The sequence below is a fragment of the Zeus faber genome, assembly GCF_960531495.2.
Source record: "Zeus faber genome assembly, chromosome: 6".
Lineage (NCBI taxonomy): Eukaryota > Metazoa > Chordata > Actinopteri > Zeiformes > Zeidae > Zeus > Zeus faber.
The window spans coordinates 20221890-20245536 of record NC_137201.1 but is presented as its reverse complement, the minus strand read 5'-3'; the positions used below and the strand labels follow the sequence as shown (position 1 = coordinate 20245536).

General features: G+C 42.9%; 2 protein-coding genes across 4 annotated transcripts; both read right to left on the bottom strand.

The window, feature by feature from the left end:
* Window positions 1–3052: 3052 nt before the first annotated feature.
* Window positions 3053–9096, bottom strand: eif3ja (eukaryotic translation initiation factor 3, subunit Ja). Of its 2 annotated transcripts, XM_080002545.1 has the most exons (8): window positions 9059–9096; window positions 8867–8955; window positions 8442–8496; window positions 6066–6145; window positions 5881–5980; window positions 5200–5373; window positions 5017–5090; window positions 3053–4576 (listed from the first exon to the last, which is right to left on the bottom strand). In XM_080002545.1, the coding sequence occupies exons 1-8, from the start codon at window positions 9078–9080 to the stop codon at window positions 4442–4444; spliced, it is 729 nt and encodes a 242-aa protein (XP_079858671.1). In that variant the 5' UTR covers window positions 9081–9096; the 3' UTR covers window positions 3053–4441. The 2 variants fall into 2 exon arrangements, with proteins under 2 accessions (XP_079858671.1, XP_079858672.1); XM_080002546.1 differs by lacking the exons at window positions 6066–6145; window positions 8442–8496 and having other exon boundaries at window positions 9059–9085.
* A 2222-nt stretch (window positions 9097–11318) lies between these two features.
* Window positions 11319–23571, bottom strand: ctdspl2a (CTD (carboxy-terminal domain, RNA polymerase II, polypeptide A) small phosphatase like 2a). Of its 2 annotated transcripts, none has more exons than XM_080002532.1 (13): window positions 23426–23571; window positions 17537–17764; window positions 16275–16410; window positions 15944–16087; window positions 14998–15225; window positions 14130–14223; window positions 13584–13695; window positions 13409–13495; window positions 13211–13273; window positions 13042–13121; window positions 12672–12798; window positions 12477–12572; window positions 11319–12378 (listed from the first exon to the last, which is right to left on the bottom strand). In XM_080002532.1, exons 2-13 carry the CDS (start codon window positions 17735–17737, stop codon window positions 12313–12315), a joined length of 1434 nt encoding a protein of 477 aa, XP_079858658.1. In that variant the 5' UTR covers window positions 17738–17764; window positions 23426–23571; the 3' UTR covers window positions 11319–12312. The 2 variants fall into 2 exon arrangements, with proteins under 2 accessions (XP_079858658.1, XP_079858659.1); XM_080002533.1 differs by having other exon boundaries at window positions 17552–17764.
* Between the last annotated feature and the right edge of the window lie 76 nt (window positions 23572–23647).

Genomic DNA, 23647 nt, shown 5'->3' with positions numbered 1-23647 from the left:
GAGACATTACACAAAAGATGAGTCGGGCCGTTCGCTTTCAACGCGGATTTCAGCTTTTCTGAGAAATTACTGTGATTCACTCTAATAAACTGTTTATTCGCCATAAACGACATAGATTTGTCGAAGGCGGCGAACAAGCTGCCCATTGTTGGTCTCCACTTTGTTCCAGATTTCTCATAAAAGTCACAGTTACACAGTAACCATCGGGCGTCTGGTGGAGAAACTCTCACAGACATAATAAATAAAACACAGAAACTAATCAGGGTGCATTTATTACACCGGCTTTACCTCCACCGACAACGTGTTTTGACTTGGCCCGCTGCAGAACCACGTTCGGAAACACCTCACATGCAGGTTTTTCTCAGCCTTAGCCTGTGTGACGGAGTCCGCTGAGAATGAACACATTCACAATTCAGTGTAGAAAGTTGTGTTTTATTGCTTCTTGGTCAAAATACACTGCGCATGACAATATTTTGAAACAACGTTTTGAGACATCGGGGATCAATTAGTTTCATGTTTTTTTGTTTTTTCTTTATATAAAAGTTAGCTGCCATCTTTAATCTGCTACATCCGCTGTCGGCTGCGTCTTCGGGCCTCAGTTGAGCGTGACCGGACAGGTCGGCGTCAAGCACACAAAATACCCCTCGGCGTGGCTCTGGAGAGAGAGTAATATGAGGCGTTTGGATCAAGGATTCATGCTTTACTTATTCATGCCACATATTAAGGTTTGTCAATCAATCACACATTTTTTTTTATGAATTTAATTGTGCATTTTGTTCGTGAAAAGGCAGAGCAATACTCTTTGCAGATGACAAGCAGATGAATGTTGAAGATTTGGACAAAACCTTTTTTCATTTATTTTGAATTTCATTACCTGCGTATTGTCACTTATCTGTTTGTCCAAACCATAACCCCCTTTTCAAGAAGACCAACTTTGCGTTTCGCCAGTGACTCACGTGTACGTCCTGGTGGCACGCGGCGTGGCGCGGCGCCGCAAGGTGGCCGCGCACGCAGCGTCCGAAGCGCTGCAGACACGAGGCCTCGGCCGGGGCGCACGCCTGGGCGCAGGGCGGCGACTTCAGCAGCAGGCAGCCGGCGCAGGAGGTGTGCTGGCAGGAGCCGTGGCACTCCTTCTTGTCCAGCGACACGAGCCTGCGGAGAAAACGTTCAGCGGGGGCGGGCCTGAAACGAGGGGAAGGGGAAAGGTGGCGTTTTTGGGGTGGGGTGGGGAGGAACCGTTTGACGCCGCGCACCTCGCGGAGCAGATTGCAGTGGGGTTATCCCGGCAGTATTCCCTGGTGCACTCTGGCAGACAGCTATCCGAACCGAGGGGTTCCAGCACTGCGGGAAAAGGTGTGGGGGGGGGGGGGGGGGAAACAACGTCGGCGACAGGAAAAAAGCAACGGAAAACGACACTTTAGATTCAGGACTTTTTATTTTATTTTTTCAACTTTTCTGAAATCCGGAGGAGTTTTCCGGGAGGATGTGAGTCTGTTTTAATCCCAAACTACTGCTGATACTATACCTGCAAGAATGACAACTCTTTCCACCGCAGACAGATAAGAGGTGTAATTACAGCTTAACTGTTAAGAGAAGCCTTTGATACAAAGGAAGCCTTGACCATGTTATCGCTCTTCACAGCTCATAAACAAGATGAACAAAATTGGCACCATCCCAGCGACAGTTTGGCAACATTTTGAGTATGTTTACTGATGCAGAATGTAAGATTTTCAGTGTTATTAGATAAGTAATGTGTATCTTTTGGGGGGGGGGGGTTAAGTTTGCATTTCAGATATGTAAGGGCAGGAAGAGATGAAGTAATGTTTGTAATTATACTGTTTAATGATAAATCAGTCCATGTTGCACGGACCAAAATGTCCAAAAACCGGCGTCTACCTGCTTGACAAAGCCCTGCGCGCTCCGCCGCTCCTTTGCCGTCCTCAGGGTCCTGATAAACGCACGCCAGCCCCTTGTCGCACTTCCCCAGATAATCCCACGCGCCCCCGCAGGCCTCCCCAGCCGTGCGGGCGCAGGTGGGGCAGCAGCCGCAGATCCCCGTGGTGATGCCCCCGCGGCACTGCAGCCGGAGGGCCCGGCGCGGGGTGCAGTGGATCTGCTCGCAGGGCGGGCAGTGCAGCGCCCGCAGGGTCTCGGTGGCCCTGGGCGGCGGGGGCGGGGGCGGGCCATCGGAGCAGGCGGACCCCAGCAGGGTGCTCGCTAGCAGGAAGGTCCACATCTTCGTATGCGATGGGATCTGATGGCGTCCCAGGGGCGACGGCACCGTTTTATGTGTGTCGGCCGGGTTACACAGCGGTTTTATGGGCCCCAACCTCCACCCCCCAGAGACAGCCAATGGGTGAGGGCAGAGGGGTTTGCAGCCTCCGTGCCCTGTTAACCATCCCGGGCTCTTATCTTATCTTATCTTACAATATCGCAGCTGCTTTTTGTTTTTGAATAAATCTCCCTTTTGAACACTGTCAGATAAGTTTGATGAAGGCTCCTTTGTGATTTGAGTCACATGACCGCGCTGAAAGGGGCAATTCAGTGCACGACTACAATCAGGTAATGACCTATTTTCTGCACAGAACAAAAGGCCAGGATTAGGGCACTGACAGGTTATCTGGGTAACTATTAGGACATCTTATAGTTTTGCAAGCTCCAAATAAAAGCTCTCGCAAGCCGTGTGCCTCGATACATTGAAAATGCCCGGACCCTGGTTTCAGGAAGTTCATATCTTCTAGGTTGCAGAGTTGTGCTTACGTTCATTTATTTTATCCGTTTCGATGTGACCTTGTACACAAAGCTGCTGCACAGTATTTTTTTTAAACAATCAATTTGAAATGGTCTGTGAGTGTAGAATAGTGTATTATTGCGGCTTTGATACGATATATAATTTACTGCTGACATTATTTGCATTCCGCCTTGAACAAAATCAATTCAGCTCATACAACTTTTTGTTTAATATATATTACCCTTCTGAAATGTATCAGCCATCAGTGCCGTTTAAATAAAATAAGGTGTTTAAGTGTAATAATTTAGCAATAATGCAAGATTTCACTTATTTTAATTTTTATTTTCTTGCACACAAATTAAGACAAATCAACCCTAATTCCAACCTTTCTTCAGGCTCCTCCGCAGTTGTTTGTGGTTTTATACTCAAATAATTCTGTATCCACATATTAAGCGTTCATAAAAATGGAATTGCATCTTTAAATTTTACTTGAATGAAGCCGGTGTTTCAGTGTTTTAAACATTTGTCAAACATTGCCGTCCAGTTTTTATACCAAAATTCAGAATGTTTAAGCTAAAAAAAATTAATTTCTTACTTTTTCCAGGTCGTCGAAATTGGTTTAGAAATCTTGTTTCCTGCCCTAAAATGCTCCTGATAATGGCTCAATCCACTGTATATGTAGCTTATTGCAACTTATCAGTGATTGGGGGTATAATAACACTTAAAATGCAGCTTATGAACCTTACAATAAATTTATATAAAATTTATACTTCAAGCTGAAAACTGTGTTTTTAATGGTTAACAGATTTTAAAAGCGCTTAAATTTTTCAAAAGCTCAAAATGTGAACCTGTGTTTATCCAAGCTGACACGCCCACTCACCATCAAATGAAACTGTTTCGTGTCATATCAAGATCGAAAAACCCTTCACTTAAAAAAAGAAAAGAAAAAAAGAGACAAACGTGTATGTGATCGCTGCAGCTATGCACTGATCCACATGGTTGACTCGAAATCCTGGAGTGGGGTCTTTTACGTTCTGAGACTGGATTTTCCACCGTTTGGGGAAACAAATCAAATATACACCAGTTGTGCTGCAGAGAAGACAACATTAAAACAATATGAATTTTGGTCTCAAATGAGTCTTTTTAGATTTTGCTTCTACAGTGGAGTCCACTGATTTAAGATGTTGAAGTGATAATGTAAACAAAAAAAACCTCAAGTACTATATATTTTCATTGGGCATAGAAGGTAGTTCCCCTAAATAAGCTCTAAGTAACACACTTTTAGGTAAACTTATGACGGTTGTTCTTTTATTCCGATTCCCTTTGTGTTTTTTTGTGTAGTCAATTCAGAATAACCTCCGCCTACTTAAAAAAAAAAAAAAAAAAAACACACCAAATTCTCGCCCCGCCGCTCTTCGGTCTATCACACCTATTCTGATTTTCTTCTTCAACTCAATAAAACCACAGAAAAGCCCCAAAAGGCGTCCCAAGCATTTTTGTTTTGGGTTCGTTTACTGCATCAACTCAGTCCGACACATTAAAACGAGACAAAAATCTTGCACGGCTTGCCTCACACTTTGAGTGAAAGAGAAGCCGTCGTTCCCCATCGTATCGCTGCGGTAAATCCAAGGCTGAGAAATGCAGAGTATTTTTTTTTTTTTTTTCCCCCCCGCAGTTCTGGGGAGACGTTTGGGACGCGAGCGGGTTCCTCTACATGAAGTCCTCATAGTCTTGTGTGTAACCTCCCTCGAACCCCCCGTAGTCCGCCAGGTCGTCCTTCATCTTGGCCTTCATCCCCCCGGCGGGCACCACGCCCTTCTTCTTCTTCTTACCCTTGGTTTGTTGCTAGAGGGGAAAAAAAATGAATACAGAGCGGGTTTCATTCATGTTTCATTCAAAAGAGACGATAAACACGGGATTGAGCCCGGGCGGACGGTGGCTGCGTACGCAAAAAAAAACTTTAAAAAAAAAAACAATGAAACTGAAAAGGCTGTTTTATTCAGGAAGGCCTCTAATGAAAGCCGCCGACAGCGAAATGTGAACGCTCGTCTCGAAAATCCACAACGTGGCGCAACAAGGACGGAGTCACAGGTTGGTTCGCTTTCATCTTTTTAATTACCTCTGTGAGGCGCTAATGGTTTGGATGTCGGGGACTTATTGATAATTAATATTCAATTGACATTCAGTTGACATTGCAGGTACAGCAGCTGTCCTATCGCTTGAAAACAAGGATTTCGGGGACGCGACGGTCGGTAAGATGTCGTGCAGGTGACCCGGCTACAAACCTTTTCTTGTTTCTGCTTCTCACTCAGTAAAAGTGTAATTGAAGTGTTGATTTTCCTCAAGTCCTCCACCTCCACTGTGAACACAGATCACACGGAGCTTATCACAATAAAGAGACCGGACGCTCGGGGAGATGCGCATTCACGAACACGGGTTTGGGTTTTTCGTTTGGGCTCTAAACTCACCCGAGAGGCAGAGGTCCCGGAAGAGCGACTCCAGGAAGCCGGAGTAGTGGGTGGAGCCCTCGAGCGGCAGCAGCTTGTCTTTCAGCAGCTTCTCAAACTCGCTGAAGTCGTCTTTGGAGCTCGGGCTGATGGCGTCGATTCTGCCGAGGCTGTTGGAGACGGGGACGGGGACGCCTGGAACGAGGGGAACCCGGCGTGAGGGGCGGGGCCGCGTCTGCCACGGCGGCAGGTTTGTTCGGATGCGCTCGGCACTCTCAACACAACTTAGTTTGCCTCTGGGACTTTCCTGAGGCCCAATAAGGTCCGTTATCTTTGATGTCTATTCATGTCTATCTTTATCTGTCATTATTGTCCATCTTTTTTAAAGGGAAATATGTTGTGATAGAGCTTCAACACCCTGACTTCACCTTGTTTATTCTGAAATAAAAACAAATACAAGTTTGAGACGTATCATGAATGCTACACGTCACTGGCTCCGTATTTAATAAGGGTCGGACGGATACTGATAATAGCGTCGGGCAACTGGACCGATGCTTATGTACTCGTAAAAATACTGCGAATCCTGAGGCCGAGGCAAATATATATTATAAATTTAACCAGAGAGATCCGCGTTTGGTTCTGGTTTCATTTGTACATAACTGGAACCCGGCGACGTTTTCATTAGGTTTCCTCTGTACGAACCTAAAGCTTCATTTTCCGGCTTCGGTCCGGAATCCTTCGGCGGATTCTCTTCCGACTCCTCCTCTGGGGTGAGCTCGGAGCTGTCCTGGGATTCCGACAACTGGGAAGAGGGACAAATATTGTGTTTTTACCGTAAACTTTAAACATTTAAATGAAGACTACGAATAAAAACAAAAACAACTCACTTTTTCCAACAGTTCCTCTTGTTTTTGCAACATTTCTTTTTCTTTTATTTTTTCACTTAGCTTCTTCTTAACTGATTTAACTGTATGTGGAAAAAAATAATTAGAATATTTGGGAGTAAGTTGGGTCTGTGAAACTCAATGGTCAAAGCAGGTTATTAAAGAGGAGTTTACAGAAGCTTCTTCTATCACCAGAGCAGAGACACTATTTTAAAGGTGCAGTGTGTAGAATTTATGGAACGGACTTGGCAGAAATGGAATATAATATTCATAAGTATGTTTTAATTAGTGTATAATCCCATGAAAATAAGAATTGTGTTGGCGTTACCTTACAATGAGCCGTTTTTATCTACATAGGGAGCGGGTACGCTTCATGGAGGCTGCCATGTTTTTTTTACAGTAGCCCAAACGGACAAACCCAACACTGACTCTAGAGAGGGCCTGTCGCAGCACCTGAGGGCCACCATAGCTTCTCCTACATCAGCAGTAGGGGCGTCACGATTCCAATTTGGAAATCGATGTTTGAACTTCGAAATCACAAGCAGGTTCGCGATTCTCCCCGTATTTTTCTGGGTAATATTGGCCGACATTGTCACCATAGTGGGGCAGCCACGATCCGCCGACAAAGAGGGTCAACGGCGGCTCCGAACCGACTTTCATGAAGTTTGGTTTCGGAGTTGGGGGAGCTGCGGCCCCTCAACACACACTGCCCCCAACTACCAGGCACTCGGGCTGCAGGAACGAAATCCAAATATTAGAACAAAGAAAATGACAACAAAGTTCAATATAAGTTCAACTCCGGCGGCGTTTCACTGTGTGCACAAGGGAGAGTGCTGTGCCTTTGACCAGAATGTCCAGTAACACCACAGATGTGGCGCAAGTGGGAAATAAACCCGACCATCGCCGAGGGAATAACCTCTAGTACATAGGTCCCCAACTACCGGCCGGTGCGCGGGGTATTTGCCACCGGACCTCAAGAACGTGGGCCGGATATTTTCAGGAACGATATGCAATCTGCTCGGCAGTGGAGCAGCAGCAGGAAACCGAGTAAATGAAATCCCACTAGAGTTTTTGTTTGCTTTGTTTGGAGAAAGCATGGCTCTGATCGGGGCTGCAGGTAGTGATTTGCTTTTTACTGCCAGGGTTCCCCTCCGGCGAAAACAGCATGCGTTTTTCTGAGCTTATTTTAGTGAGTAACTTCAAAGTAATGTAATAGGTTTCTTATTGTTCATTATTCGAAAGTCTAGTTTTGATAAAGCTTTCCACGTTTTAGGTGTGTTGTTTGAATATTCCCATATTTTTGTTACTATTTGTAACAACCTCTTGAATCTTGAATGTTATCATTACTATTAATAAAATTAATTGTTTTTCTTCGCATATCAAGATGCGATAGACAACGGCATGGCCGTCAGTGCTGCAAAAACAAGTTTAAAACGTAAAATGAATGGTGGATTCAGATACTGACACGCCCTGTCGCTGCTGTATCTCACACACTGCACCTTTAAAAGAGACGCTTCTGGAAAACATAACATTAATGTGGAGATGGATCTTTAGATCTAATAAAAACAAAAGTTTATGAAAAGCTTGTAATGCAATAACACTCCTACAGGAGGTCCAGTTCCACTAGGTTCTACAATGTTCTACCATGTACTACCAGGTTCCACTATGTACAACTCGGTACTTCCAGGTTCTACTAGGAACTACTATGTTCTACTAGGTACTACCAGGTTCTACCAGGAAATACTATGTTCCACTAGTTACAACTAGGTACTACCAGGTTGTACCAGGAACTACTATGTTTTACTAGGTACTACCAGGTTCTACCAAAAACTACTATGTTTTACGAGGTACTACCAGGTTCTACCAGGAACTACTATGTTTACTAGGTACTACCAGGAACTACTATGTTTTACTAGGTACTACCAGGTTCTACTATGTTTACTAGGTACTACCAGGTTCTACCAGGAACTACTATGTTTTACTAGGTACTACCAGGTTCTACTATGTTTACTAGGTACTACCAGGTTCTACCAGGAACTACTATGTTTTACTAGGTACTACCAGGTTCTACTATGTTTACTAGGTACTACCAGGTTCTACCAGGAACTACTATGTTTTACTAGGTACTACCAGGTTCTACCAGGAACTACTATGTTTTACTAGGTGCTACCAGGAACTACTATGTTTTACTAGATACTACCAGGTTCTACTATGTTTTACTAGGTACTACCAGGTTCTACCAGGAACTACTATATTTTGCTAGGTACTACCAGGTTCTACCATATTTTACTAGGTACTACCAGGTTGTACCAGGAACTACTAGGTTCTAGTTTTTAGAGACGTAGAGCATCGGTCATGTCGATGCTATCGGGTAGAGACCTGTTTTCTTTTCTTCACATCCTCCTTTCCGCTCTTCTTCGTCGTCCCAATTGTCCTGCAGGGGCAACGGGGAATGCGGCGAAAGTTGAAGAATTTAAGGGGAATTTCATTTTCAATTTGAAACTAAAACCCATATCACTTCACGCTAGGACTCGCGTGGAAAGGGAATTCTCACTGGAAGGGTTTTCGCATTGTTCTTAATCGCTGAGTCTGCTGTTCTTTGTAAAGGAAAAAAAAACCCAAAACGTGTCACGGATTATAAATATGAACACAGTTAATAACGTGAATCGGATGTTTGCTGTGAAAGGGTTGTGGGTTTTTTTTTTGGTCAAACGCTGTTCCGAACGGTTGCTACGCAAAAAGAAAGCCGTGCGAAGCGTATTTCCCACGCGACCCAGAACGCAGCACAAGCCACCGCTCCGTACCTTGACGTCCTCCTGCTCGTCCTCCCCGTCCCATTTATCCAGCACAGCCGCCTCCTTCTTTGGCTCCTCGGGCTCGAACGATTCAGCTTCTACGAACGACCCGCAGGAAATTACATGTGACATTTTTCTATGGGCTTTCATTTGACCATACGCACGTGGAGAGACGCTAAAGGCCACGACGGACGCTCTTACCCCAGTCGCCTTCCTCCGCCATTTTTGTCGAAATGATGCGTTCAAGTTTGATGGGGGAAAAAAAAAAAAAAAAAGAAGAAGTTTCGCGGCGCGATGACGCGGCAGTGACAGTAGCGACGGGGAAATGTCATGGAAACGCTGCATTTGGGGGTCGGAAGGGCTCCCCTGGACACGTGTTGTTTTTTTTTGTGTGTGTTTTAAAAAGGTCAACACGTGGTCACAGACCGATCGGATAAACAAAGCGAAATGTCGTAAAACGGCTACCTTCCCTTTGAAGGATTAGAATGAGAAATAAAAGTCAAATGATCAATTCTGTCCTTCCTGTAATAAATCAGTGTGATCAAGGCACAGCTACTTCTATAGCTTATAAATACACATTAAAAAAAAAAAAAAAAAAAAACGTCACACACACACAACCAGCTTTCGGGGGAAATTGATGGAAAATGTAAAAAGTTCACGCTACAGTGATATTGTGTCATGAAAGTAGGGCATTTAAGTAGAAGCATGCAATGGTGATTTCCTCATCTCAAACAATTTATTGAAACAAATGCCAACAACAGCGGTGGGTTTACCACCGCAAAAAATGTCAACGTCTCAATAACTTGTCATGTGCCCTTGAGCATCAGCTTGACAACGATGTCTCATGCTGTTCACAAGTCGACTTATTGTCTGCTGAGGCCTGGCCCCCCACTCTTCTTGAAGGGCGGCCCTCAGGTCATTGAGGTTCTGGGGTACAGAGTTACGATCCTCTACACGGCGACTCAGCTGATCCCATAGGTTTTCTATGGGATTCAGGTCCGTTGAAAGTGCAGGCCACTCCATTTGAGGTGCCCCAGTCTCCAGCAGCCGTTCCCTAATGATGCGACCTCGATGAGCTGGAGCATTGTCGTCCATGAAGATGAAATGAGGCCTGTGTTGTTAATGGGCAGGGGCACAATGACTGGATTAATGATGTTATTCAGGTAGTATGGGCTTGTCACTGTACCATTCACAAAGTGTAGGGCAGTTCTGTATTGACTAGACACACCTGCCCACACTGTAACACCACCACCACCAAAGGCTCGTCTGGTGACAACAGTAGCTGATGCGTAGCGCTTTCCTTAATGTCTCCGACATCGTTGGCGGCATCATTTCTGCTCAGCGTGAATCGACTTTCATCAGAGAACAGCACTGAGGCCACTGGTCCCTCCTCCAGCGTTAATGCTCCCTGGCCCATGCAAGACGATGATGGCTGTGTCTGGTGGTGTGGTCAGGTACCCTTGCAGGTCGTCTAGCACGCAGACCACGCTGATGGAAACGGTTTTGAATGGTCTGACGTGACACTTGGGTGCCTCTCACCTCCCTTAAATGTGCCTGGAGTTGAGTGGCATTCATTATCCGGCTCCGCAGGGCACTTTTCACAATGAAGCGGTCATCAGTGTGGGATGTGGCCAAAGGACGTGCACTTCTATGCCTTTCTGTGACTCTTCCAGTCTCTCTGTATCTGTTGCAACCTGCTGATGACGCTCTGTGACACTCTAAGCTCAGTGGCCACTTCCCTCTGAGAACATCCTGTTTGAAGCCTCACTATGGCGAGGTACTGTTGATCAATTGTTAGGTGTCGTCTTGGTCTCATGATGTCAAAACGTGAACAGCATGATGAAGAGGACTGTTTAAATACCAATTCTAATTGAACCAGGAAATGTATTGGTCGATTCATCGATCAAACACCTGTTGTGAATTTTGCCGTTCAGCTCCTTGTTAGAGAACAGCAAGTTGTGCAAAAATTACTGAAACATTGAACAATTGGACATGTGCATTCAAAAGTATAGAGAAGGTCAAATTACGTTCACCTGTAAAGGTTATAGTGCATTTTAGGTTCACCCTGAAATTTCACCCGAAAGCCGAATATCCCTAACTTTTTGTGAGCAGCGTATATATAAAAAGTAACCTTGGTCGTATAAAATGTATTTATTTTCAAGGAAACCATTGAGTAACACTGAGTACAACAGTAGTGATCATTCATTGTCAATAAAACATATGACTTCTACATAATAAAGATCCCACAAACATGACATCTTGGAAAACAAGATTTGAGAGCAAACTTATCGACAATTTGCTGGTGCTACAATCCCCCCGCCTCCCACCCACCCCACATAACAAATTGAGGTGATACACCTGCGTAGAAAAGTGACAAGATTTTACATTTACTTACAAAGGGCTGGATGTAAAAGTGCAGGATCCCTGTACCCCCCCACCCCCCCCAAAAAACCAACTCCCCATCAAAGAGGACGTCAAAGTATCAACAATTTAAGTAGACTCTCAAATACAAATCTCCAAATTATCCAGCCATTATGGCTTTGCATTCGTTTGAAACCCTATGCTAACGTACATTAGATAGCTTTTAAAATATCGTAATTTCAGAAACATTTCCTCCCAAAAGATACATTTTAAAACTGCACCTTAAAAACACACACACACACACACACACACACACACACACACACACACACACACACACACACACACACACACACACACACACACACACACACACACACACACGACTGCATTTAATGGAGTAAAGCATCACAGGAAATAATGCAGGCATACAACAGGAAAGCAGATGTGTCGCATCAACTTCAAACAAAACACACTAACGGTTTGTTTTGTTTTATAAAAGCAGCCGAATAAAAAGGAATACATACTAAAATTTGAAGTTCAAAGAAAACGACTTAAAAACCTCGAGGGGAAAAAACTATGTACATATAATATACACGAGTAATAGTGTATGATAATTATACAGGTTTGAATGGCCGTTCAAAATATGTCTAGAGCCAACAAAGTCTTTTTTTTTAAATTATTATTATTTTTTTTTATTTCCAACACTGTGTGACATTCAACTTGTCAATCCGAAATGGAGTAAAAGAGAAAGTCCCCCAGGACGTCACCTCGTAGGTCACACTGGAAGGAAGCCAGCAGAGTGTGAAGGACCGCTGGTCCTCAGCTCTTTTCTTTAGGGTGTTGTTCGCGTATGTATACAAAACACACAGCCTTTTTCCACACTCGAGAAACACCTTGTGGGGTTGTTGTTTTGTTTTTTTTTGTACAATTTTAAGGAATGGCAATTTTGTGTTTTCAAAGAGAGAGCCATTGAACAGTATGATTAGAGTCAATATTCTTATTATTATTTTTTTTTTTCTCCTTTTTTTTTCCCATCTTCCTCCTATGGTGATACCATCTCACTGTAAAACAAATGTCCTTTGTCGTAATCTTCAGTCCGGGGGGAGTAGATCGTGCAAACGAAACCTCTCCCGAATGTGCGGCCTGACGTCTTCGTTCTGTTTGAGGAAGAATAACAGGATTTAAAACCCCACAGGAGGCAGCGCACGGAACTCTCCAAACACGGCTCGTCACCGGGCGCTTCCTCACAACGTACCAGCTCCACCATCTTCTCCAGGAAGGGAACGAGCTTCAGAAGCTCGTTGTCGTTTCGATCCACAAACCAGCTCTCGATCGGGACCCCGTTGGAAAGCTGGAAAGAGGGACATTTTGCATAAAACAATAAGCAAACATATTTGTATGAATAAGTAAACACACAAAAAAACAAAACAAACAAAGCACCACAGTTCACCTGATAGGCGAAGGCTTGGGGTGAGTTGTCGATTATAATCGTCTTGGAGAGATCCCGGCCAAGAATGTTTAGGTCTTTGATGTAATTTCCTTGTACACACACACAGTGCTCGCGAAAAAGCCTATGTCTGAAAAAACAAACAAACAAAGAGAGCGTTTTTTGGGGATTTCTTCATTAACATGTGCACTTTGAGTGCCCATCCATAAGATCGTCTGTGTTTAGTGGATGGCGCGTCATTGCCATTCTGACTTTTCAAATCTTAACAAGTTAGCGCAGAAAGATGTAATAATGATGAACAGACCCATTATATAAACAGGATTTCATATACATTATTGACGTTTACATAGATACGGTGTAAAAAAAGACTGACCGAACCAACTGTTTCTTGGGATCCAGGATGTTGAGCAACTTATCGGCGTACACCTTTTTTGAAGCCGTGAAGAGAATAATCTGTGAGGTGACGTGAAACGGATATTAAAAATGTGACCAAGTCGAGACGTTGAGTAAGCGCAGCACACTTTTAAAACAAGGGCCCTTACCTCGTACATTTGAGACATGCGCTCAAGAAACTCCCGAAAAAAGGGCCTCAACCGCACGTACACCTTCGGTCAAAAATAAGAAAAGAGACAATTGGTTCAAGATTCCCCCCCAACGGTTGCACAATCATCCAGGTAAATATATATATATTTAAAAAAATGGCTTTTGGGTGGGCTAAAATTAAAGCACCTCCACCGTACCTGGTATATTACGTCCTGAAACAGCACAGGGAATGTCAGGGCGGCATCCTCCAGCTCATTCAAACTGCAGTGCACCAGTGTCTCGTCCTGACACGACAGGGGGAGAGTACGCAACCGTCAAAACCACATCAGTCTCCCACATTTGGGCATCTGCACTTTGCGATCGACTACGTACGAGGTCCAGGACCAGGGAGAACTCTGGCGTGCTGCGCGTCTTCAGCGGTAGAGCCGGTTTGCGGGTCTTTTGCTCTTCACTCAGCGGAGGCACATGCTTGATGAAGAAGTATCTGAAAAGAGACAAACCAGAAGGAGTTAAGTGTCGTTTGGAAAGTCCTCACGGGCTGCAACACAGAAGCTATTGTACACACTACCAACTACGCTGAGAGGCATAAGTAAATACTGTAAACATGTTTCCTTAGGTTTGTTTCACTGGTTAAAGTTGCTGAGCTACCAATCCTGCTAACCAGCTATACAGCGTTAGCACCTGTACCTGCACGGTACAGGTGCTAACGCATGTGTGATGTGCTTCACACATGCAAAGGAATTTGGTCAGTTTTGGAGGCCCCAGGGCTTTAGGCAGAAAGTCTTTTTTTTTTTTTTTACTTCTTATTTGAAGAAAATAATGGAATATTGTAATGTAAATACACTTTAAAATAAGACATAATATAGATGTGAACAATTTTATTTTAGCTAAAAATGGAAAGAATAAGGCTTTACTTACGGATCAAAAACTTCCCAGTCCTCATCATATGAGCCCTCTGCTGGGGCTGTGGGAGGGGCATGAGGGTAACTGCTGTCTACTGTGCAGCCTGGCGCTAATCACAGAAAGAGATGAAGAGATGACGCATGTTCACACACAGCAGGGACTTAAGCCAAGAATTCACAAATAGCTTAAAGGCAAATTAAATATTGGTACAATAACTTTCAATAAAAGATCAGCAAAACTCACAAATACCTGCTAGAGAAATATTTTAAAAAGTTGCAAACAGAAGGACACATAATATATTCATAGAGAACTATAGAATAAATTTAATGTCCTGAAAGCCTCCTCTCCTCAATATAGAAATATTTTAAGAATACTGTTATCTATAATAAAATACTGTTTGTAACCGGTCAACTCCAGAGGTATTTGAAAACACAGCCATCTTACACCAGCAGACATTAAACAATGGCCTCATGTATGACATACATCACACAACATCTATATTGTGATATGAGATTAGATATTGTCTCAGATTTTAGTTGTTATAATAGTGTCATATATTTCAATGTTGTTTCTAAGGCTGCATTACGGTAATGCAACTTTTTGAACTTCATAGAATGTTCTAGCTGTTCCACTCAATGCCTCCACCTGCTTTGGCACAATACTTAAATTACTAATTACTCAAATATTTATTGTGTGTGAATATCTTATGAAAGCACTAATAGTCATACTAAGCCCAAAACATTGTTATATTATTGATATTGAGGTATTGGTCCAGGCGGGGATTATTAGGTAATGGTTCATATTTTTACGACTGTTACTCCGGGAGAGCGTTTCAAACCTTCCTGGATCTGAGAGAACAGTTAGAGTCAGAGCCTTTGATTACCCGTCAGTGGGGGGATATCAGACTCGGTGACTATCTCCCCTTCCTCGATGGTGGAATCTGGCGCTATCTCCGGCTTCTGGGGCTGCGTGGAGGCAGCATGGCACAGGGTGACACCCTCTGTGGATGTCAGAGTGCTACTTTGGATCTCTTCGGCCTGCTCAATGTCCAGCTGCTTCATAATCTCTTCCGTCTCCATCGCTTGACCAGGGGAGTCTGGACCCGGGGTGGCTACAGGGACGACAGAGGACTTCAGGACATAAAAACTGGAGTTTACATAGAAGATGGATGACAACGTTTCGCTCTAAAAGTAATCACAACTCTATTATTATTGAGTGTTACAACTAGTAACATAACTTCCTGTTAACGCACCAAAACATTGACAGTTAGTAGTTTAAAATGTAATAAATATGTCAACAAAATACATTTCCCACATAATGGAACCGTATGTATATGTATCTGACAAATAATCACTTGAACTTGAACAGTATGCTACCATTAACATACCTACTTCCTGTTAATGTAATAGTTATTATCGCTCAAAAAGTTGATGCATTATCAATGTGCTGAGGTGAATATTCTTAGAAAATGAGTGGGTATTGATGCTAAAAATTCTTTAAATAACCAAACAGAAATGAATTGGTGTAATTATGTTATACGGCCTATATAAATTTTGTGTACTGTGCATTTTTTTGGCATTTCCTTGCTGGAACAGTAGCCTGAACATTGCACTTGCAAGTGTTATGAGACCAGTTGTATAATATTACTGGGAAATATTACATGGTACACATTGTACAATGGTATTACATTGACAAGATTGATTATGATGTTAATGGTTAATTTCATTAACAGGGAGTTGGTGCGTTAGCAGTTATAACAATGAAGTGCCTCTACGATGGACTATCAAAGGCCAGTGCTGCATAAACAGCAGAAATCTCATTTATTTCACCTGTCTTGGTTGCTGGTGAAAAGAAGTTGAAGACTGGGGAGAAGATGGTCCCGAGCAGAGTGGTGCGGGGAGGGCTGCTAGCTGCCTCGACATGAGCGTCCAGTTTCCCATTTGGTTTGATGAGCTTACTGTTGCTAGTCACCTCTGAGAGCAGACAAAATTATAGTATCTGGTGACTAAATTCACTTAGAAGGTGTACATGGAAGAGCCAGGGCAAACAAACCCACATAATACCAAAGTCAATGGTTGGATCATAAGGTTGTATGATTATTAATATTAGGCTCATTACATTACTTCTAAAGATGAAAGATTTTGTTTACAATGCTATTACCTTTATTTGGAGTTTTCCGGCAAACTCTTGATATAGATTTGCCTGCGAGACCTCCGGTCTGTGGCGTGGATGTTATCAGGTCACTGTCTGGATTACAATCAATCCGACTCCTCTTGGCCGGGATGTCCTGCTCCACCTGAGATAGGACAGTGTCACAAGGCCTGTCAGTCAGACACCCCATAGTGGGGCTCGTTCCTCAATTGAGTGTCATCTAAACAATCCAGCGCAAAGGAAATTGTCTAGCGAGAAACAGAATACATGAATAACCATTTAGGTCAAAGAATACAGCATGGAAAAGAAAAACCTATATCCAACTTTTTGGTTGGTAAACCACTAAAAAAAGGAAAATAATGAAATAAAAGGCAAAAGTCTGGCGACCCCGTCATTCCGACTCCTCGATCTTCAATCTAACAACAGCACGGTTAAGTACACGTACAAACCTCTGTGGAGTTGGAACCCCAAGTGATTTGAATTATATTATTGCCATTTGTGCTGCGTTTGTGCTGGTTTGTTCAGTAAAAATAATCATTTGTGCCGCTAAGGTTTTTGATATATTTAACCTTATATTTCACAAGCTGTTATATAACTTTCCATTCCATCATCGTCCATATCGCTCGATGGGTGACCAAACGTCCTGATTTGTGCTGGACAGTCCCACATTTTGACCAATAGAAGCTTGTAAATTTAAATATATACATTTCTATCATATTGGCATTCATTCCCATGCATAGAGTCAGTGCAGCAGCAGCTTTTCTGACAGCAAAGTGTCTCTTCTCCCGCGCTGTCGCAGACAGGAGTGGGAGAGTGAGTTGCTATGGTGACAGTGTCACACACACACACACACACACACACACACACACACACACACACACACACACACACACACACACACACACACACACACACACACACACACACACACACACACACTCACTCTCTTATGGAAAATGTAGCCCAAAAAGGTCTTCATTGTGCATCTACATAATAGTTTAACTGAGAATTCATTATTTCCGAAAATGTATTTTTAATTTGTGAAAGATTATCAAAAAAACTAACAAAACCACATTTCCCGGCAACCCCCAGAAAACATGTAGCATTAACAAATTATAAACTATTGAACTCTCTATTTCAACACCATAAAGCTATTGTGCTAATCACATTTTATCAGTAGGACTATATAACTCAGGGGAAACAGGTCTGTAAATGTGCATTTGGAATGAAAGGCTGAAATATAAAGAGGGAATAGAGTCCAGTAAGGAAACCTGATGTCCGTGCACCTTGACAGCATTTCCACGGATGAACTTCTTGATGGTGGAGAACAAGCCTGTCTCCTTCTTCTGCATCTTGCTTTTGCCTCTGGCGGGGGAAGGCGACACTTCACAGTGTTTGCGTTTCGCCTGGGAGAGGTGGCTTCCACGGCCTGCGCTTGGCTGCTGAGGAGCTTTACGCACTCTCAGCCTCATTCTGCTCCACCGTCACATAGAAAAAGGCTGTAAGACGAGAACGGAGAAAAGCGATGTTTGAGGTTGCGGGAAAAACAAGCACAAGATTCTAGAAATCATCAGATCAGTACATGGAGGATTTTAAAATCGAGTCAAATGACTAGAATAGGGTAGTAGTAATACTGCTGTGCTAAATTTTATTCAGTTGTTATACAATAGTCATGTTGTCATACAATAATGAAACAACTCCCCTGAAGTCCCCAGAGTCAAGGCTTTGATTTTCTGTCTCCATTGATACTTTTTCAGAGCTTTTAATTATCTCGTTATATAGTGATAAAAAAATTATAAAAAAAAGATAAATATAGCTGCAGGCAGCAATACACATGGTCCAGGTCAGTCCTGTTAGATACAAATTCCTTTCTCGAGTTCCCGTAAAACACACCATCACTTTATATTGACACCAATGAAAAATTTTCAAGTTCCCATGGAGCCTAGCATCAGTTTGTGCTGTCGCTCATCTTAACATCAGCATTACTTCTAAAACAAGTTACATTCTTTCAAGTTTCCATTGATCGCAGCGTCGGCTGACGTAATGACGCGGTGACGACTCTCTGTGACCAATTCTAGTTTTCCAAGTCCTGCTGACACGCAGAATTACTACTAACATGAGTTACAACTTTCCCAGTCCCATGGAATGCATCATCGACTCCTACAGTCTGTATGTCACTAGGGTTCAAGATTCAAGAGCTTATTTGTCACATACACGGTCATACATATATGCAGTGAATTTTTTTCCAAACATTTTACTGCAGAAATCACATCTTGATTCACTTTTGTGAGGTAAATACTGGAGGTAAGTTAAGGTTAGTTGAATTTAGGAGGATTTATTTATTTAATGTATATGAAATACTACACAGACAATTAATCCCATTATATATTTATAGAACCTAGAATCGTGATTGTGGCGCCGCCCCCTGTGTGGGCATCGTTGTCCCCCCCCCCATACCGGTGCTAAACAGATACTTTTAAAACAGTACTGGTGCATAAATGTTGCCTGAATAGAAACTTAAAATTAAAAAAATATTATTTTTTTTTTAAAAGAACAAAACAAGTGTCAATGACATTAAAGATGGTGATGACGATAAATAAACAAATATTTAAGTGTGCATATTAGCTGTACAGTTCCTATGTCTTTCTGCTTTAATAGGTACACTATTAACATACACCCCAAACACTGAATAGCCAACCAATTCAACAGAGCATTAATTTAAAGTAAGACATTACAACTATATGAAATTAAAGTAAAATTTTCCCTTCTCCCTATAAAATATTTTCCCAAAACTAAACAAAACATTGAAATAAATAAAATATCTGGTAGGAAACAAATAAAATAACGTAATAAATATAACATGGTAATTTAAAATAAATGTAATATCTGTTGTATTTTTGTCTGTCTTTTTAAAAACAATTCCAGGACAGATCGGGTAGTGTTGGGGCCTGTTGCTTTAGGACACTGCATTGTAGGTAATGTAGGAGCCCTGTCTGGTCAATGCCCATGGCAGAGAGATCACTATGAGAGCCGATACACTTGTGTGTTATGACTATCCTAAAAATGAGAAGGTTGCTGTCTACTACTTGCAGTCCACAGAGTCCTGCCTCACGGTGTCTCTGTAGAAGGAAAGCACTCCATGTGGACGTTCCCAAAGACAAGGTTCCGTTCAAACGGATTAAACACTGCATGTCCTTCAGAGGCATTTCATCAACTTTTTAAACCTTTGGCACTAAAATAAAACACGATTCGACCTGTTGCTCTGGAACTGAAAGCGAACTCCATTGTGTGAGGTCACAAACACAGAATGTTTTTGACTGACTTGGGGATTCCGCCAGCTTACTATTCATGTTGCGTGTAAATAAAATGATTTTTCTTATTCATTGCGTTTCAGTATTTTGCGATATGTTTATTGCGCATGTTCATATCGCAATTACAATGAAAATTCGATTTCTGGTGCTCCAGAGGGCAAATGTTTCAATCGACAGCGCAGGCATTTAAGTGGGACCAAAATTTGGAACCAAATGCGATTCGGTAGATACTGATCGTTTGGAAAGCTTGTGCCATGTTGGCACCGGGTTTTCGGGGCCCAATCCTAGTCATGACGGGCAAAATAAGGAGGGACACGGCACCGGGTTCGATGCAAACAGAATGTATTTATTTCCAAAAACAGGTAAAAGAGAGTTGCTAATGAAAAGCTGGGTGTTACACTGGGTGGCAGATACTGCCCGAAGCAACCACTACAGACCAATCGACTCCACACCTCGCACGATGCCTGCCTGCCCCCCTCCCAAGTCACAATTTGCACATATAACAAATTGGATGATAGGGTTGTCACGATTCGCCAAATCCACGATTGAATTTAAACATATGGAATTTTTTCAGCACTAACTCTAACCCTATCGAGTCTTGATTTGTAAAGAAAAACACCTGTTTCTCAATGAGTAACTGAGTCCAGTCACATGAAATCATTATAAATAATGTTTTTTTTTGTCATGGAATAAATATAAACAAAATATTTCATACAATTTCATAGTCAGAGGAAATGCTTGGGAGTCGTAAGAGCTGGTAAGAGCCTGCTGGAACCCTAATTAATAAGCATTTTTAACCAAAATTACTAAATGCTAAATGACAGAAATAATTAGGAAAAAAAACAGCAAAATTAGCACAAATTAAGGTTAGATAAAATGTATTTAGTTAACTTTTACATTTATAATGTCTATCATATCACAGACAGCTCCCACATGCTCAGGTTACCACTGACGCATTCATCTGTCAGGTCTAAATATAAGTTACACACAAAAGAGTGGAACCCGAGTTTTAAATGGAGGCCCAATTCAAGATATAACACAACAGATCATTTTAATACTAATACTGGAGTTTTGCATTGATAGAAGTAGAACCATATAATACTTATTGGTTCAATATCGAATTGGAATTATACTAGGCAATAGAACACTTTTTTTTTTCCATTTTACCTTTATTTCACCAGGAAGTCTTAAGATATTTGAGATTAAATGCCTTGAGATTAAAATCTCTTTTTCGAGGGAGACCTGGCCAAGATAGCACACCATTACAAGGTCAGAAAAGTTATAAAATAGAGCATGTCAAAAACAGACCAATGGAGCATGTTAAAAACAGACAAGGGGCAACAGATAATACAAAACCCAGTTTAGGATCAGCAATAGCACTGGAGACAAAATCATTAAGCTGTAGTGTGTTCTGAAGGTTATTCCATGACCAGGGCGAGAAATGGGAGACAGCTGGTCTACCAAGTTCTAAGCAACTGGGTAACTGGTAGAGCAGCGAGAATGATACGTAGCACATGGTTTTATATATATATATATATATATATATATATATATATATATATATATACATACACACACACACACACACACACACACACACACACACACACACACACACACACACACATACATACATACATACATAGAGCATAACACACCACACCACAATTATTTAGGTCTTTAACTTCCAGGTGAGAAAGCTGTTGTGCTAAAGGCATAACAGTTAACTTGTGATGAAAGGGGACAGAAAATAATGAGAATTCCTTTGGAACAAGATGTTAAAGTCAATTTGTGACGACAAATAATGACGAGGGGGAGGATTCTGTCTAAAGTATAGGACGGAACTCCCTCTACTGTACCTTTCTCTTTATTTCACACTTACTACTACTAATACTGTAAATCAAGTCTTCACAATATTGAAGGCTAAAATCTATATTTTTTTTTTTAATCCCTTTCTCTCGCCCATTAAAATTAAACATAACAGTAATCGTGATTGACAGCTTGAGCTGAGACATGACAACCTGTCCCCCGTTTTCATGGTTTTAATTTGCGGTCCCTTTTATGACTCACCTGAGCACTGACACTACACTCCCCAGTTCAAATCACAGACCAAATTCACCAGTTCTTATTCACAGCTTAATTATCATTTTAAGATACTTTGGTTGGTCTGTGAATTGCTTTTCCAAATGATTACAAATAAATGTGTCTCAATTTCTACACGTTGTCCTTGTTTGTTTTGAGAAATGGACACATAACACCAATCACACAACGCTTAGAATTAATAGCATAATCACCGTACAAAGTTTTTAATCTCATTAACAAACCGCTCTGAACTCACTCTTAAGGGTGGAAGCAGATTGAAATCTAAGTTCTGAACGTACTCTTAAGGGTGGAAGCAGATTGAAATCTGAGTTTCGAAGCCCTCAGAGACATCAAACAGATAATTCTCAGCAATGACCAGTTCACAGCTGCCCTCTAGAGGCACATCTGCACCAGTTTGCTGCTTAAAAACCCAGGACCACGTTCCTGCTGCACTGTGTACATTATCTACTGGAAGTTTCAACTCACATATGAGAAGATGCCACGATGGTCGCGGGAAAGAAAAAAGCCCCACAACGGTCGAGGCAAAACCTTCCGCTCAAATCTTCGCCAATGTGACGTTTTTGGTGACAGTTTTTCAAAATCTGTTATGAGTTTAAGCCACCCCCCCCACCTCTTTGAATTCACCTGTCCTGGTTAGAGCACGGTTATAACTTTTAATTAATGGCACACCTTGTCATGTGAATAAGAAGAGCTGATCCACTCAGGTTGAAAACATCAACAAGTCAAACTGTGTGTGTGTGTGTGTGTGTGTGTGTGTATATATAAATAAACCAGCAATAACTAGTATGTGCATGACAAAGGTGTAGAATTGTTCTGTTTGGCAGAATTTTACCTAAACTTCATGGGGGGGGGGTTGACAAGATAACCTTTTGGGCCAAAATTACGCATTAAATCGTCATCAGGAAAGTTTTGAAATAATTATTTAAACGGAATTAAGAGTCGAATGATTCTTATCTTCAACATCTTACATTTGACATTACTTGTCAGTCAGGCAACAAGTTCGGAACTCGCAGTCGAATTGCTTTTCTGCTCAATTAAAGCGTCGCCGTTCAACAAGGTCGAACTCCACGAGAAGAGAATAATTCACGGATTGAAATCGACTGGGATCGTTTTGTGTGAAACGGGGCCTGGAGCCCATTCCGCTCTGGAGAACCGGGTCCGCGGCATTCCTTCTGCCGACGATCCGCCGTTATTCACCGTCATTTAACGGACCGCGTTTAGAACTTTCAGCGTCATCGGGGTTTCAGTTTCACACCAGCAACCATACTAACGCTCGCCAGCCGCTGCGCCGCTGCACCCCGAGACACGACCGCCGCGGCTCAACACTCACTCCCCCGCGGTCAATTAAGAACCGCTGTAACAAATATGTGGAGCTGACCCAGATGTTAGCTTGCAGCTGCTAGCGCAGGCCGACGCTGCGTTAGCCTCCGGGGCAGCAGTGTCAGCAGCGGCAGAGAACCCAAGGCCGAGACGCGGTTCACTTCTCTTTCCGACAAACCACCCCCCTCACCTCCGACGCGGAGCGGCTAACCGAGCAGACTCGAAACACCCCAGGCGCCACCGGGTTTATTCGGACCGTGACAGCGCCCGCTAGCGAGGCCGACGAGCGGTTCCGCTCGGTTCAGAACTCTTGTTTGGGCCACTAGCTGGACTACGCCCCCTCCGACACCCAGCGCTAGCGTGTTAGCAGCTAGCATGCTAGCTAGCCCCGACCCGTTTCTGTTTACATCCCGTTCGCTTTCTCACCGGGGACCGAGGGAACTCTCCCGACTTGTTGCGGCGCCGACAGCTCGTACGCCGCGGCCGGTTGGCCGGTGAGGGGGGGGGTCGGGGCCGTGTTCCGTCAGCTCCGTGGGGCCGCTCACTGAGGATCCGCGTCAGGCGCCATTTCCCGCCGAGCCGCGAACACAGCGCGCGCACGGGAATGCGACGGACACGCGCGGGCGCGCGCACGGGACCGCGGCGCGG